At 36.5% G+C, this 15548-nt stretch overlaps 1 protein-coding gene and 1 long non-coding RNA gene across 3 annotated transcripts; both read right to left on the reverse strand.

The window, feature by feature from the left end:
• Positions 1–26: 26 nt before the first annotated feature.
• On the reverse strand, positions 27–8087 carry LOC147495001 (mitogen-activated protein kinase homolog MMK2). Of its 2 annotated transcripts, none has more exons than XM_086569500.1 (6): positions 7726–8087; positions 7110–7239; positions 3885–4022; positions 2212–2544; positions 899–1082; positions 27–709 (listed from the first exon to the last, which is right to left on the reverse strand). In XM_086569500.1, the coding sequence occupies exons 1-6, from the start codon at positions 7896–7898 to the stop codon at positions 537–539; spliced, it is 1131 nt and encodes a 376-aa protein (XP_086425626.1). In that variant the 5' UTR covers positions 7899–8087; the 3' UTR covers positions 27–536. The 2 variants fall into 2 exon arrangements, with proteins under 2 accessions (XP_086425626.1, XP_086425627.1); XM_086569501.1 differs by having other exon boundaries at positions 2212–2529; positions 7726–8042.
• A 3451-nt stretch (positions 8088–11538) lies between these two features.
• Positions 11539–15125, reverse strand: LOC147495002 (uncharacterized). Its single transcript, XR_015198813.1, has 4 exons — positions 15077–15125; positions 13467–13670; positions 13204–13345; positions 11539–12037 (listed from the first exon to the last, which is right to left on the reverse strand). It is a non-coding gene; the product is annotated as an uncharacterized LOC147495002 (long non-coding RNA).
• Between the last annotated feature and the right edge of the window lie 423 nt (positions 15126–15548).

A 15548-nucleotide genomic window follows, 5' to 3' on the forward strand; every position in this document is an offset into this window, starting at 1 on the left:
TTATTGCTTACAAAAGGGAGGGTATGTTTTTAGTGTCGGTACAATAACAAATTATTAATGATCCGTAGTGAGAGATTCAGATTACAATTCAACAAACAGGTGAAGTACATGAAGCCTTTACCACCAAATTACAAGATCATCAGAGATCAAGTCCCTAAAAGGTAGGATCCTGAGAAAGCCATGCCCAAATTAAGGATATACGATTACATAAAATATGCTAAAACTGCTCCAATGATTTAACAGCTACCAGTACACACACGGTTTACAAATGTCAATTAGGTACCTATATAGAAGTCTGCCGCTTATTATAACCTGCCACTTTGATCCTCGAATAGCTTTTCAGCTTCCCATCATCGAGCAAAAGAACTTCAGGATGTGAACAGAAAAGCTCTGAATGAGCTCAGAAAGAAATGTACATAATTTCCAATATCTCCAATGCATTGGCTTTTATGGGGATTAAGATGGGTATTGCATTCTGAAAACGAGAACTCCCAGCAGTTTCTACATCATACATACCATATTACCAAATGTTTTCTCTAATGAGACGGGTCTGGATTGAACTTCACTGTTTCCCGCCAGATTAGCTCCTTGATGTTCTCTTCAGTGAATGATGGCTGCTCAAAATCAAAACAGAAAGGTCTTGGACAAACAGGCTCATCGTTGATATCATGTAGAGACTTCAAGTACGGGTGACACAATGCTTCATCAACTGAAGAAAGACAGGACGAAGATTGAGTTCACTTAATAAATCGGGTTCTAATAACACTACATTGTAAAAGGGGTTCAAGTTGTTGTTTTTTTTTTTTTTTTGGTTCACAAGTTTTATCTATCAATTATAAAGCATACAAGAGATGGGGTGTACAGGCATCTGCATGATAATCTGCTGGTGCATCTATACCTGTAATGCGCTTGTTTGGGTCAAACACAAGCATTTTCTCTAGCAAATCAACAGCACCAGGTGACATATTGGAGAATCTAGCAGAGAACTGTTGCTTTGGGTATTGAGGAAGCTGTCTAACATATCTTCTCGCATTATCACTTCGTAGGAATCCAAGGCTCGTGTCATCAGGTGAACCTAGTAACTGTTCAACAAATAAGTGAAATCTGTCACTCTAGTCAAGAATGGTCCTTTCACCTTTGCTTCCATCAACTATTCCATTGTTTTTGTCTTATTCTTAAGATATGCAGACATGATATTTGTAAAAAGTAAAAACATAAAAATAATTACAAAGCTACACAAAGAAAGGCGATGATCAATCAGGACATTAAATGCATTCTAGTAATATCAGCCACAAGCTCACCAGCTATATAGAATTTGCTTTATTATTTACTTTTTCTTGTACACCTATGATAATGAAAGCTAGTTTGGTAAACCTAAGGGCACAAAGGTCTTCTAAGGGCTGAGATAGCTTTTTTTTTTCGGTATCAGAAGTTTGGATTGGCCACTTTGACCATGAGGACTTTCCTAGAATGGAATTCATGGTTATGTAGTTTTTCTTTTAGCTCTAGAGCTATTACTGTAGCTGAGAGCCCCATTTCGCATTGTTGTTTCTTTAAATATACAAATCTCAAGAGAAGCACTGTAAAAACTTCTTCCTACTTATTTATATGTTTGGCTCCATTTCGTAACTAATCACCAAATGAAAGAGTAAATAGTATGTACCAGCTGCTTTATTTTTGACCGATTTTGTTTAACTCATAATATGTACCAGCTGCTTTGTTTAACTCATAATATGTTTGTTTGATTTTGCTTCATTATCTACCTATTTTTCCTTTTTCATTACCAAAGAACTTTGCTTCCTATGCTCGCTTATAAATCACTAAAATGATGTTTTAAAAACAACAGCAAATGGTGCCAAAGATACATCCCTTGAAGCATCAAACCTAGGACCTTTCATGCTTTTCTTACCAGCAGACCAGGAAGTTAAATACACTGCAAGCATGCAGTATCATGTGGAAAGTACTATATAGAAGACAAACTACTCTAATGATCAAGCACTTAGATTGACCAACTAACCAAGATCATGAAGCGCGTACAACATCTAAACTGACCGATTCCTGAGACTCGTTGACTAGAATGGAAATCAAAGTATTATAAAATAAAGAGAAAATATTATATAGTTAACAGTTTCTTTAATTCGAAAGCAATGAGAATATGCTAATATGATGAAACCTATGGTGGACAAACGAAAAGGAAATTAGGGGTTATACCTCTGTGATAAGTCTCAACTGATGCACATAGTCTTTGCCTGGGAACAGGGGTTCCCTCGACATGATTTCACCAAGTATGCAACCCACAGACCAAACATCAATTGCAGCAGTATATTCTGAACAGTTAAGAAGTAACTCTGGCGCTCGGTACCAACGAGTTACAACGTACTCAGTCATGAAATCAGTTTCAGATGTTGTCCTTGCCAATCCAAAGTCTCCAATCTTAAGGTCGCAATTTGCATTCAAAAGCAAATTGCTTGGCTTAAGATCACGGTGCAAGACGTTTGCCGAATGGACATATCGCAGCCCTCGTAACAACTGATACAGAAAATACTGCAAGGATTGCATTTAAGAAACATCAATCTCATGTACCTTGAACTCAACCATGATGAGAAAAGTATGCCGGGATGCTGCTGGTGTAAAGACATCTAAGTTAAGTGACGACTTAAGTGAAGAATATTAACATATATAATTGATATGCCATTGGACAAAAGCTAAGATAAATATCCTTATTAGGAAGGTACGAGAAATTGGAAGATCAAAACATTCTGATCTATCATTCCCTCGACAACTGATATAAGCACCTCTGGAAAGACAGCAGTTTTTTTTTTTTACATCAACCATATAAGTTAAGCTCAATGAAGTTGGTGAAAGAAACATGATTGGGATCCTTTCATGCAAAAATTACACAGTTAATAAATGCCAAAAGGAATATTCAAGGCCAAGGTTTAGAAAAACACATTAGGCTTAAGCCTCAAGGCGTGCCTTAAACCTTTTATGGGTGTAGCTCCCCAAGGGTTAAGCCTCACATGCTTATAGATTTTTTTACACTTTTTTTTTCCATTTCTTTGCCCTCCTGATAGTTAGATATCATTCTTCTGTTGATATGTATATTGGTGCACTTTAAGAATTTAAACAGAAATTGTGTGAAGAACTATGTCGAGGCCAAAGGATGAGAGCCTTTTAAATGGGTTGACTTGACTTGTCATTTGTGAAAATGTCAGATTTATCAACTTATAACTCAAGGTCACGAAACTGAATACAACATCTTTTTAGAAGTTTCAGCAGATTGAGATACTTATCATTGTTTACCAAGATGCACAGATATTGTGCCTCAAAATGGAGGATATTCTTCATTTACAGGGTGATGCTGAACAAGCATGGTAGTTTTGGTGCTTATGAGGTATGGTGATCTAAAGTATCGAGCTAAGTTAACTATAATTAAAAAGCTTTGGTTAGGATCGAATCTAATCCATGCAATCAATATACAGAGATACCACAAAAAATTCTTCAGGGTAAGTGCGGTCACAGCCACATGAGACTTTCCATGGCTTATCTTAGATTTTTTATTACAATTTTGGGCAGGATAACTAGAGCCTCAAACAACCTTTAGATAATAACAGTGTGACATACTAATAGATATATGGTGCAGTATAAACTATAGGTGCCAGTAAAGAGATATATGCCCGCATAAAATGTTCTCCTCAAACATTATACTGTCTGACATTGGCCCATGTTCAATTGCCTTGCTGGAGGAAGTAATAGAATACAATCAAAGACAGCTATAATATTTGAGGACAATAATATTTTCTTCTTGTTGCCTTGATAGGTTACATAACTGTTTACATTCCTGGGGAAGAAGAAGAAATAAGAAAGAATTTCCAATGTCTAACCTGACAATGATCATCTGTCAATGCTTGGTTCGAGCGTATAATCTGATGCAGATCGGTGTCCATTAACTCGTACACAATGTACACATCATTAAAGCTCTCCTTCTTTGGAGGCCGTATTATGTCTTTTAACGCAATGACCTGTGGTATATAAACAATTAAGGTAATCGTGTTATGCTAATACAACAGCAAGCACTAAATTATCAGTCTTTGATAGTTCTACTTAATTACAACATGTGCCAGTATAAAATCTCTGGCTGAACCAAATACCATGGACAACAGAAGCAAATCTAATGATTTTCCCCTAAAAGAAATGCAGTGACAAAATTATTAATAGGAGATCAAACCAACTGTATCAAAATAATAAAAATTATAATAATGGCAACTGAAATAAAGGCCAGATGACAGCAAAATAGACATTTAAATATTTGCATAATTCCTTGCCTTTTTCTATCGGTAAAATTTGATTCATCAATATGATAGCAATATAGTATTAAGTAACAGACCAGCAAGGAGCTACACAATGACCAAGAAGATGCCCTCTACCTGATTACAAGCCTTTTTACAGCACAAGTGTATCCCCAATTCTCCATCACAAATAAAGTCTTGGTAGGTCGTCCTTTGAAACATGGATTACCATCTGCCCAACTCCTCTTTGATCCCTTCCACCCCGAGTTCCACTACTTTGTGAATATCTGTTTCTAGTTGCTCAAATATCCTTGCGTTCTCCTTCCACAAGTTCCAAACAATAGCTCTAGGAAGGTGTTCCGCGATCCATGATGCCTTGTTAGAACTTAGAAAATGGTGGTAGTATGAGTTTACTATGGGTTCATGACACAGATTCTTATAATAACCCACACGGCCAAAACTACCACTTTAACACTTGAACTTGGCACAAAATTCCACTTTGACCCATAAATTATTTTTAAAGCGGTAGCATACCATCAATGGAGTGCTGATGTGTCATTAATTTTTATATTTTAAGATTCACCTATTCTGCAGATAAATTTGACTGTACAAAACTCTTCCCACTTTGGCTTCTACATGTTCTCACTCTCACCTCACGTGCTTTCTTTTAAATATATCACACCAAAAATCCATCTTTTTCTTGAACAGTAAAATTCAAATAATAAGAACTGAAACCCATTTTCTTCTCCAACAGTCAAATTGAAATTAGAAGCTCTTCAATTCCATCTATCAAATCAAAGCTGTTTCAGTGAAAGATAACTTGTTTTTCCTTAAAGAGTTTGATGAGATTCTTAATTTCTTCGACATTCATCAATTTTGAGAAATGGGTTCGGCTATTTCCGTTTGATTATTGGATATACCATGTTGGAAAACGTCAGGTCTTTTGGAGGAGGAAGAAGCTTAGGCTAATGATAAAATTAATACACTCCCAACCATAACAAGTTAGTTTTAACACCACAAATAAATAAAATTAAAAGAAAACACCTAATAAGTTATTAATGTACAATAAGTTGTGACACATAGGAAAATGAAATGACACTTACGAAAATATAATGACACGTCCTCATTCTGTTGATGGAATTCTAACGATAAAGCCAAAGTGGAAAATTGTGACAACTTTAAGGTATTTTTCGCTCTAAAATATAGTTTATGGGTCAAAATGAAATTTTGTGCCAAGTTCAAGTGTTAAAGTGGTAGTTTGCCTAATCCACACCATGGTTAGCAATCATTGTGTTATTCTCTTCAAGAACACTCCCGATGCGAAGCTTTGATAAGTTGTTGGTTCAACCCCTTGCCTTTGACATCATATGAAAGAATTTTGTGTTTCTTCCACCCTCCATCTCCTCCACTCTAGATTTTTGGCTCGATGAAGTCTCCTCCAATAGAAGAAGAGAATCAAGATCCTTCTTAAGTTGTTTCATCTTCATTCTTTCCTCATTTGATAATAACTCATCCTCCTCCTTCCAGTCTAGCGTGGCCATTTCTTCCAATTTCAAACCCATCTTTGTGTCCACCCTTCCGAAAATCTGTTTGCTCCATACATTGAGTTTTTCTTTGAAGTAACTCAATTTTGTCCATAACACAAACCCCGTTTTAACATTGAAGTTGTGGGATTTCCACCACTCCTCTGTCGAGGGAAGAAGATTCTCCTTCAGTCCTCCTTGAACCACATCATCTCAAATTTGAATGGCCTAAGGCCACCCTCCAAAAGAATTGGCCAATGATCCGAAAAAAGTCTTGCAGAATTCTTTTCCATTTCTCAATAAATAAAGCTTTGATAGATTTAAAATATTACAAATGAGATAACTCCAAAGAAAGGAAGCAATACAATCCAGACTCCATTTACTCAAGTTCAGATATCAGTAATTGTACATGTATTATACAATTTCTGGACACGGAAAGCTGAAGGAGATCTGAACAGAACCTGAACGGAAACTACTATCCTGATATCTGATATAGCGTTAACTGAAGGTGTTTAAAATTTACTAATTCTCCGTACTATCTTGAAAAAAGCACAAGTGGAGAATTCTTCATGTGGTCTATTGGCCTCCCGCCAAAGGAAATCCATCTTAAGTGATCTTTGTCAAAGGAAACTTTTGAGCTAGATTGGAAGACTAATATATTTAGTTGTGGAGAGAACTATCGGAATCCAAATCCTCAATTCTAATGTGTCATTAAGTCTTAGGTGGGTGTGTGTGGGGGGGTGGGTGTGTGTGTGTGTGGGAAGGTTGGGGTTCCATGGTTCTCAGGACTTGGAAAGCAATGACTTAGCCATCACATAACGCTTATTAGAAAATAAATGCAACTATTGAGAATAAGGTAACTTTGGTGCAAGGGTCAACAGTTTATACTTCAGTATAATGTTGTCTGCTTCGTTACTTTACCAATGTGATTTGGATAACAAAAACAGGTCACAAGAATCAGACTAATGAGCTGCAGCTGGTTGGATCCATAAATCAATGGATTACAGGAAGTGACACAATGTCAAGGGAAGGCCGGAAAGGATAAAGAAAAGGGTGAACTAGTATTACCACCCCCACTAGATGGGAAATTAGGGTCTCCCCCCTAAACACACGGTCAACTTGGTTTGACAGTTAACTTTCAAGTCAAACAACTGAAAAGTTATTTACCATAAGTTAAGAGCATATCATGAACAACAAACGATGGGGTCCAAACTGATAGTATGTGTTCTCTTCAGATTTTAAAAATAAAACATAAATAAAGGATTCGCTCAGTTCCTAATAAGGTCAGTGAGCTTACATTTTCATGATCCATGTGTCGGAGAAGCTTAATTTCTCGTAGTGTCCTTTTGGCATCTATCCTATTGTCAAAAGCATTACCAATCTTCTTAATAGCAACCTCTTCCTGTGTCTCAGAATTCACAGCAGCACTGCACAAAACAAAAGACAAGGCTATCTTAACGTCATGAAGTCCTGGTAAATACGTATGATACCAATGGAAGAGCATTTTTCATTGTTGATTATTATCACCACCCAAAAAAAACAGAATAAAAGTCTGATGATATTAGAAACAGGTAACAGAATATTGACATGTGATTTTTATATAGTATGACATAAAGTCTAATACACAAATGGAAGGGGTCGTTTATATTTTTTCTAATTATGGACTCGCACAAACCCCCAAACAACTTGTACAAGTGCCTAAAGCTCTAGCTCATCATAAAAAAAAAGTATTTCAATTTTGGCTTTGAGTTAGTTAGTTTGATTCGTTAACAAAATAATGAAGCCAATAACAGTGAATAAATCTTATTTATTTACAGTTACTAAATTATCCTCCTATACAACAAGAGTTATATATTTTCATTTTTGAGTAAAGGACTGATAAATCATGATTGAAAAGAGGGTGAAAAATATACCAAACAATGCCATAAGCACCACGACCAACAGGACGAATAGGCGGAACATACTTAGTAGAAACTTCAAATAGATTCCCATAAACATTATACTGAACATAATGACCACCATGAGTAACTACTCCTTTAATATTACTATCACCACCACCACCACTTGAACCTGATTCACCAGCCATTTTTCTAAAAAAAAAAATCTTATCAAACTTGAAAATAAAAAAATAAAGGGGCCTTCCTTCTTCTTTTCTTTCTTGTGTTGGTCGTTGAAAACTTTAAACAGAAAGAAAATGTAGTGTTTGAATATCCGTGATCAGACTTTCTTTTTTTTCTTCTCTTTTTCTGTCCACCTGTTATGTTCAGTCTAGTATGATACGGTGGTTAATGGAGTATTGTGTATATCGTGGTTCCTATTTCATCTAAACCGTTTATTTATGGCGCTGTTTGTTTCTTACGATGGGCGTGTTGACTCTTCTTTTGACATTGACTTTTCAGTTTTTGACCATTATATATTCTGAATTAAGTCAACACGGCTTGGGACTTCCTGAAAATCACGTACCTCCACTGTTGTTTAAAACTAACAAAACCAGTTTCCTCCACTGAATACTATACAACTTTACAAGGTGGCTGAAACTAAGCTACCATTATTTCCTGCATTTCAAACTTGTGGAAAAACAAGATAACAGATACTGAAAGTTGAATGGACAGGTGCCTAATTAAGTGCTGATCGATAACAAACACACACACACACACTAAGGACATAAACACTACGACACTAAAAACATCACTCTCAAATTATGTTCAAAACTACAGGACAAGAAAACAAGGTGTGCAACAGCAATACTAGCACATTTAATAGGATCAAACAATCTCACACAAGCTAGGAATTGGTAGAACAAATGGAGCAGCTACTTCTTATTCTAATTTGGATTCGTTCAGTTTGCATGTCTGTCGATCATGGAGATCCTCTGTCCCAAAAAGAGGTGTGCTCAAAATTGGTTTCGTCCAATTGTTTAGTGTGTTGTATACCACACTATTGTACCATGGGGTGTGCGCAGAATGCCTTGTTGTACTGACCCATGCGGCCATGCCTCCCAGACTTGGGTGATTCCCATGTAAAAAGAGAGGTTTGTGCTAACCATCCTCGCATGGGAATTGAAGGCACCAATAGGACAGAGCACTCATTCCAAAGTAACACTTGAAAAGGATAGAATCAATTTAGGAAAGACTTAATTATGAGGAAAAGAATAATCAGTTCATAATCAATTAAATGAAATATTTTCAACTAACAAGAGGAGTTGCAGACCATCATGGGTTTATCATCAAATCAAAACCTTTACACCAATAGAGAATTATACACTTTCACATTTTTTTTGGTAACTATACATTTTCAGTTTAAGACCTCTTTGGAAAATCATTAACACTTTGAGAAACTTCCTCAGTGATATCTGTATCTCAATAATAACTCGCTAAAATAATGGAAAATATCAGAAACTAACATATGTTCTCCTTGCAAGCTACATGCAAACTAAGATACCTACATAGGCTTTTCCATCAAACCCTGAACCCCTTTTACTCATGAACTCCAGGCTTTGGATCTTTTAGATGACGGCTCCCTTATCAACTACTCCTTACATTTCACTTCAATATCAAAACTAGAAATATCAAAAGAGCATATATTCATGTTAAATACTCGAAACAAAACCTAGCAAACTGACCTTCCCCACTCTGATCAATAGTTCTTAGACTTGATTGGGCTTCGAAAATATGGCATTAGACCTAAGAAATATAAACCTACGAACCAACAACTATTAATAGAGAAACTGTTGTGCAATTATTAACTAAAATGTTCTGAAAATAGTACCTTCAATCCAACATTCCACAATAGGAAAATATTAGTCCATAAATAGGTAAGAGGACAGAAGTTCTAAAAACACAAGCTCCATACAAGTTTAGTGTCTACTCCCTAAAGCTCAAAATCAAAGAATAACCAAGTTACATAATACTATAACCTCGCAAACATCAACTTTGCATTAAAAGTTCATCCTCCAAGCAATACTCCAATAGTCATTGGCAAGTTACATAAGCCAAGAAATTTATAACCTCACTTCTAAGAGTGACCCTTTTAAGCAACCAAGAAAATGAGTCTTCTTCCTGTCAAAACCTAGCTAAAATGAGTTGAAGATTTTCCATAATCATGGAAAGGTTTACCTAAAAGAGTATTTAATTTCTTCTATTTCTAAGCTTCGCCTTCATTCCTTGGGATAAATTTGTACAACAAATATTTGCAAGTGCCTGGTTAGGTTTAGTTTTGTACTTTTACCAAATAAAACTAGTTAATATATGGTATAGACTATGGAGAATGGTTGTCATGCTTCTCAATGGAGAGATGTATGTTTTAGTGATTATTATACAACATATTACAGTCAGCTACCTTCCCTGGACAATAGGGAAGATTTCCAACCTGCAGATGGACTGAAATCTGTATATTATATATAGGATTAATAAGCACCTTGATAAGCACCATTTTTAAATGCCTCAACACCATCTTTGTATGCCAGATGACCAGAATTCGGCACCTGTAAAAGAGTACGACTAAACAGAGGCGGACGATCGTTCGCTGAATACAACAAGAACATGGATACATATCTACTGCAAATATTCAAATACTTAATTAGCTGAAATCACTGCAAATGCCAAACAAATTTCAGAAACTTGAATAGAATTGAAATAGTTTTTGTGATTAGATATACTTTACAATGCATCAGCAGCTACCACCATTATGCCCAAAATATCCAAATGCATTAAAAATTCATACTGATAAAATGAATTTATAATTCTCGCTATTATATTAGCAGGATCATAGAAGCCTTAATAACTCTTTATTTTACATGGATATAAATTAGGATACCTATATAGAAATTGGAATAGGGTGTAAAGAATCAACTGTCATGGACATAAATCCTTAAAGAGTCAGTCGAAAATGGAAACTGAACCAAACCGTTGAGGCAACGTCAACAAAATGCAACAACCTTATTCCAAAAACTGAAAGTAATTAATGAAAAGCAAGGATAAAAATACAATCCCTTAGCTAAGCTTAAAACTACAACCAGATAGCTCGGGGAATCCTAGAGCTAGTTATAGGGAAACTTAACTTGTACATCAAATATGTCTTATCCCACACAGTTTCCTCCTGGCCCTCCATAGAAAAATGAATATCCATGATTTTCTATGTTCCCTAAGTACTTCACGTCATAGCAATTTTGCTGAGCCTCTATCACCATGAATCAGAAACTACGATAATAATCTTCGGTCTATAGACATTCATCTCACATATGAGCAATCTATCTAGCTCGTGATCGACTCCCCACTGGTGCAAAAAAGATAACTGAAGTGAATGACAAACCCTTCAATGCATTTTAACCATCCATGGTCTTCTTGTGCATCAGAAACACCGTCTGAATTCGTAACAAAAGAAATAGGTGTCTCAGACCTCTTTTCTGATAAAATATTCTCACTAGCTTATCATTATTTTCAATAAACTTTGCGCAGTTTTGACAAGGAAACATTCAAGAACTATTGTCAAATTTTAAAGTAGCAATTCCAGGGAAAGTACAAGAGCATTCCACCACATGCATAATGTGTTGTTAAAATTGCCTGGAAAGGTGTCTCCCAGACTTTCCTTCACTAGAATGTGCAACGGTTTACTCTGTCAAATCAATAAGTTCTCTCTCATATGCATCTAATAAAGTGACCCGTCACAAGATTATTAGAATGAGACTGTACTCACATGTTTCACTTACTGCCAGAAGCAAAGAAGATGCCAAAGTTATTACGTTCAATATATTGCCAAGTACAGAATTCAAGTTCAAGCATTTACAGAAATTCTCAAACATTGAATGAGAAGCAGGACCATGGAGGAGTTGCTCTCGAGCACTCGTTTACATTCCAAAGACATATATATGACATCAACTGCGTCAGAATTCTTCAAGTGACTCTTGCATAGGCATGTTATACCCCTTTCACCATCCCACACTACTAATGAAAGATAGTTAGTGTGTCCAGCAAACATTCTTTCCACCTGCACTGTATCAAAGTGAAAGCAAGAGCAACACAAGAACATTCCCAAGTGAGTTAATGTTCAAAGGATGATAAGTCCAGGGAGCAGGCAGGATAATTTGTAACGCAGGAGCTATGTGGTGGTGCATCACAGTGATGAGATCACTTGTATTAAGATCCCTTTAACAAACTGTGCCGTCCAGGCTACCTGATACTAGACATTGACTGAAACTTCGTCAGTTTGAGGTTCCCACCATCCGATCTGCAGACATGCACAATATTGGACACGTGTCCTGAAATAATAATTGCTTACACACACAAGGTTCCATTTCACTACGTGGGTAGCAAACAAATGCAATTTCTGAAAAGAGATTTCAGAATTTGCCGCTTCTAATCAACACTAGAAAAATTCATAAACTATTGCACATGTGGTGTAAAAAGGTTAAAAAAGAACCATTGATGATGACATTGTATGCTCTTTTAACAGAAGATTACTGTTCCCCTCCTCTCCACAAATTCATTTCAATTTTTTTTAGTTGGAACACAGTTTTCTGATATGTTTCTTAAGCCTCCGCATCAGATGGTGCTATGGAAGAATTGTACTTTGACGACTCAGCAATAGAGACAGAACTAGAGCTATCAATCCAGTCACCAAGAAAACCATATTCTCCAAGCATTTTTCCATTGCTGGTTGAACTTTCAATGGGCATAAAGATTCTATACGAAGAATGAAATTGTTCATCTGAAAAAAACTAATGGAAAGTTTCGCATTATGAGGATTAGAAACAGCAGGGATCTCACATGGCAGTTAAAACTTGAATGTGTCATCTGAACCTGAAATTTCATTGGGTGACCTAACTGTTCAGTGTATGCACATCATCTATCTGCCTATCTTTCCAATGCCAACATTTACATTTCCAGTCCCCATACGGCATATTCCAGGACTTATTCATGATAGCAACTCAATCTGGTGTCCCAGCAAAGTGAGGCCATTATTGGACTAAGCATATTCCTAGTTATGGTGCCAATAAGGAATAAGCCAGAGAATGGGTAATTTCCTTCCCGCCTCACTGTTGTCAGGACTAAGCACTCATATAATGAAGAGGGAAGTTCAGGGTCTTCGTGTGAATTGTGCACTTGCCTAAAAGAGATATAGTTGAGGTTGACCAATTTAGCGATTGTTTTGGTAAAACATGAATTACTCCCATTTCAATTAAAGTTTGATCTAGATATGATATCAAATCAGTGTTCATATATATAGTTCGGAAAGGAATCATGGTTATCATAAAATCTTCAAGCATATACCTATCAATATATAAGAGCAAGGTCTCGTCAACTCTAATGAAGATCCATCACACACTACATATTCTTAACAAAAATATATTTGTACTACATTTCCTGTCTGAAATACCTTTGCAAGTCATATACCTGAATCGTAACACTGAATATGTCCAATTGCATCACCAACTGCCAACCGTGCATGTTGACGAGTCCATTCACAAGCACCATTGAAAATGCACGAATTCCATGAAGGCCGCTACGGAGCTCTGGAGGAAACTTTTTCGCATGACTGAGTAATCAAGATAGAGAAAATCAAGAAAATAAATTATCAACATTAGATAGGCAGATAGGGAATCAAATTAATAGATGAACTTTATGGTATATATGCACTTACAAGGAAACCAGAATACCTTTATATAGTTTCCAATTATATCGTAAGTTTACCAAACTTATGATTTGAGCCTTCACATCAGTTGGTGCTATGAAAGAATTGCACTTTAACGACTCAGTAATAGAAACAGAACTAGAGCTATCAATCCAGTCACCAAGAAAACCACCTTCCCCAAGCATTTTCCATTCTATTGTTGGTCCAACTTTCCATGGGCATAAAGATTCTATACGAAGAATAAATTTGTTCATTTGACGAAAAATAATAGAAATGTTCGCATTAAGAGGATTACAAACAGCAGGGATCTCACATGGCAGTTCAAACTTGAATGTGTCATCTGAACCTAAAACTTTATAAACTAGTCCAGCACCTCTACTATTCCAAACAACAAAAAAGCTTTCTAAAATTCCTTTAGGTTGGTAGTCTGTATATTTGAACATAAACATTCCAGCGCAACTCAAGTTCAGGAGATGGTCTAATATAGATATCACGCCAATAGCAATGCCACTATCTACTAATCGAAATATATAATGAGTCCCATATAGAAGCACTAAGAGCCTTCCCTGGGTTGATATTGATACAACGGAATCCCATCCACTGAACCGTTGTTCAGAATGGGCATCATGTTATGCGGAGAACTTTTATGCATGCATTTTATCAAGAACATCAGCCAATACCACAGATGATGTACTTGCCAGATGGAATTGCAGCCATAAACTTCAATTCTCCTATAGATAAACTCCCATGAAAGACAGTCCGCACAATATCTAGGCTATAAGGATCTACTATAACCACAGTACACATTGCCCAAGCCCTTTTCTGTGAGGTTCTCTATCAAACTTAATCTTGCTGTTTCCAACATGCTCCATGTTCTGATAATCGGATAAAAGAAAGGTATCAACACTCAACAGTACAGCAAACAATACAAACATGGTACATGGGCTGAAACTGAGGCATCCCACCCAATGGGGGATTTTCCTTCCACGCCGACAACACCCACTTCTTCGACTCCAAAATCCAAATACCAACACCATGATTCCATGAATACGAGCACTAATTAATGCACCATAATCAGCTCACGTAGACTTCCTAATAGATTATGTAAATTCTCCTCTCCTTGTACATCTTGGCGAGCAAATATTTGGAGGCAGTTGGGTCTACTCAAAATGACGCATCTACGAGAGCCTTCGGGCTAGTTTACTTTCGGGGTTGATGAGCCTTCAGGCTAGGGTCCTTCAATGCAACCGGTATGGTAGCAGCATGGCCACGCACACAACATTGCCACTGGCCATATGTCTTGCCATTTTCAACAAGAACGTACAGGTTATAAGTTACTGTAGACCGATAGGATGAATTTTTCTATCTTAGTTTTTGAAGCGCCGCCAGAGGCCATTTGGGCATTGTTCAGATTTTATGTACTTATAATTCGAATTTAGATCATATGCCAAGTATGCATCCTCTTGCTAACAACCACCAGAATCATAAAAGGGACAACCTCCTTTTCTCCAAGCAGGCCAATCATTAGTTACGCCTAAACACTGTCTAGCTAGGATTCTGGGGCGCCTAGTTACGGTTGGAATTTCCGTGTGGAATTTCATAAAAAAAACTCTGAGCAATTCAGAAAAGTAGTACCTGATTTAGAACAAAAGTTCCACCAGATGATGGAGCCATCAGGTCCACCCAGTGTAAAGAGTTTGAATTTGGGAAGGTGAACTATATATAGGCTAGTACGCCTACTATAAAGCCCTGGACCACTATGCTTCTGATGCAAATACCCAAAAGACCATCAAATGTAATCAAATTTTGGGGACGTGGGGTAGCCCCTTATGGCATAGTTTTTTTTTTTTTTTTTCGCTAACCTCCTTATGGCATAGTTAAATGACTTGTTAGCAATTCGGAAACGGCAAAAATTCGGTACCGAAATAATTCGAGAATTATTTGGTGATTCAAAAAAATGGTACGGTCAAAAAATATAACAATTATGCGGTGTTTAATTAATACGCATTTTAAACGTTTGGTTACAAAAATTCGGAAGTTAAAAATTTGTGATAGTATGTTAGTAAATATTAATAATAGTTGTTATTCTTTATAACATAACAAACAT

Source organism: Coptis chinensis, chromosome 6 (assembly GCF_015680905.1).
Source record: "Coptis chinensis isolate HL-2020 chromosome 6, ASM1568090v1, whole genome shotgun sequence".
NCBI lineage: Eukaryota > Viridiplantae > Streptophyta > Magnoliopsida > Ranunculales > Ranunculaceae > Coptis > Coptis chinensis.

Coding starts and splice junctions, on each gene's coding strand:
- LOC147495001 (XM_086569500.1), bottom strand. CDS start 7,898: ATGGCTGGTGAATCAGGTTCAAGTGGTGGTGGTGGTGATAGTAATATT. Junction 7,240..7,725: donor GGTGCTTATGGCATTGTTTG/GTATATTTTTCA, acceptor TGTTTTGTGCAG/TGCTGCTGTGAATTCTGAGA. Junction 4,023..7,109: donor GACACATGGATCATGAAAAT/GTAAGCTCACTG, acceptor TATATACCACAG/GTCATTGCGTTAAAAGACAT.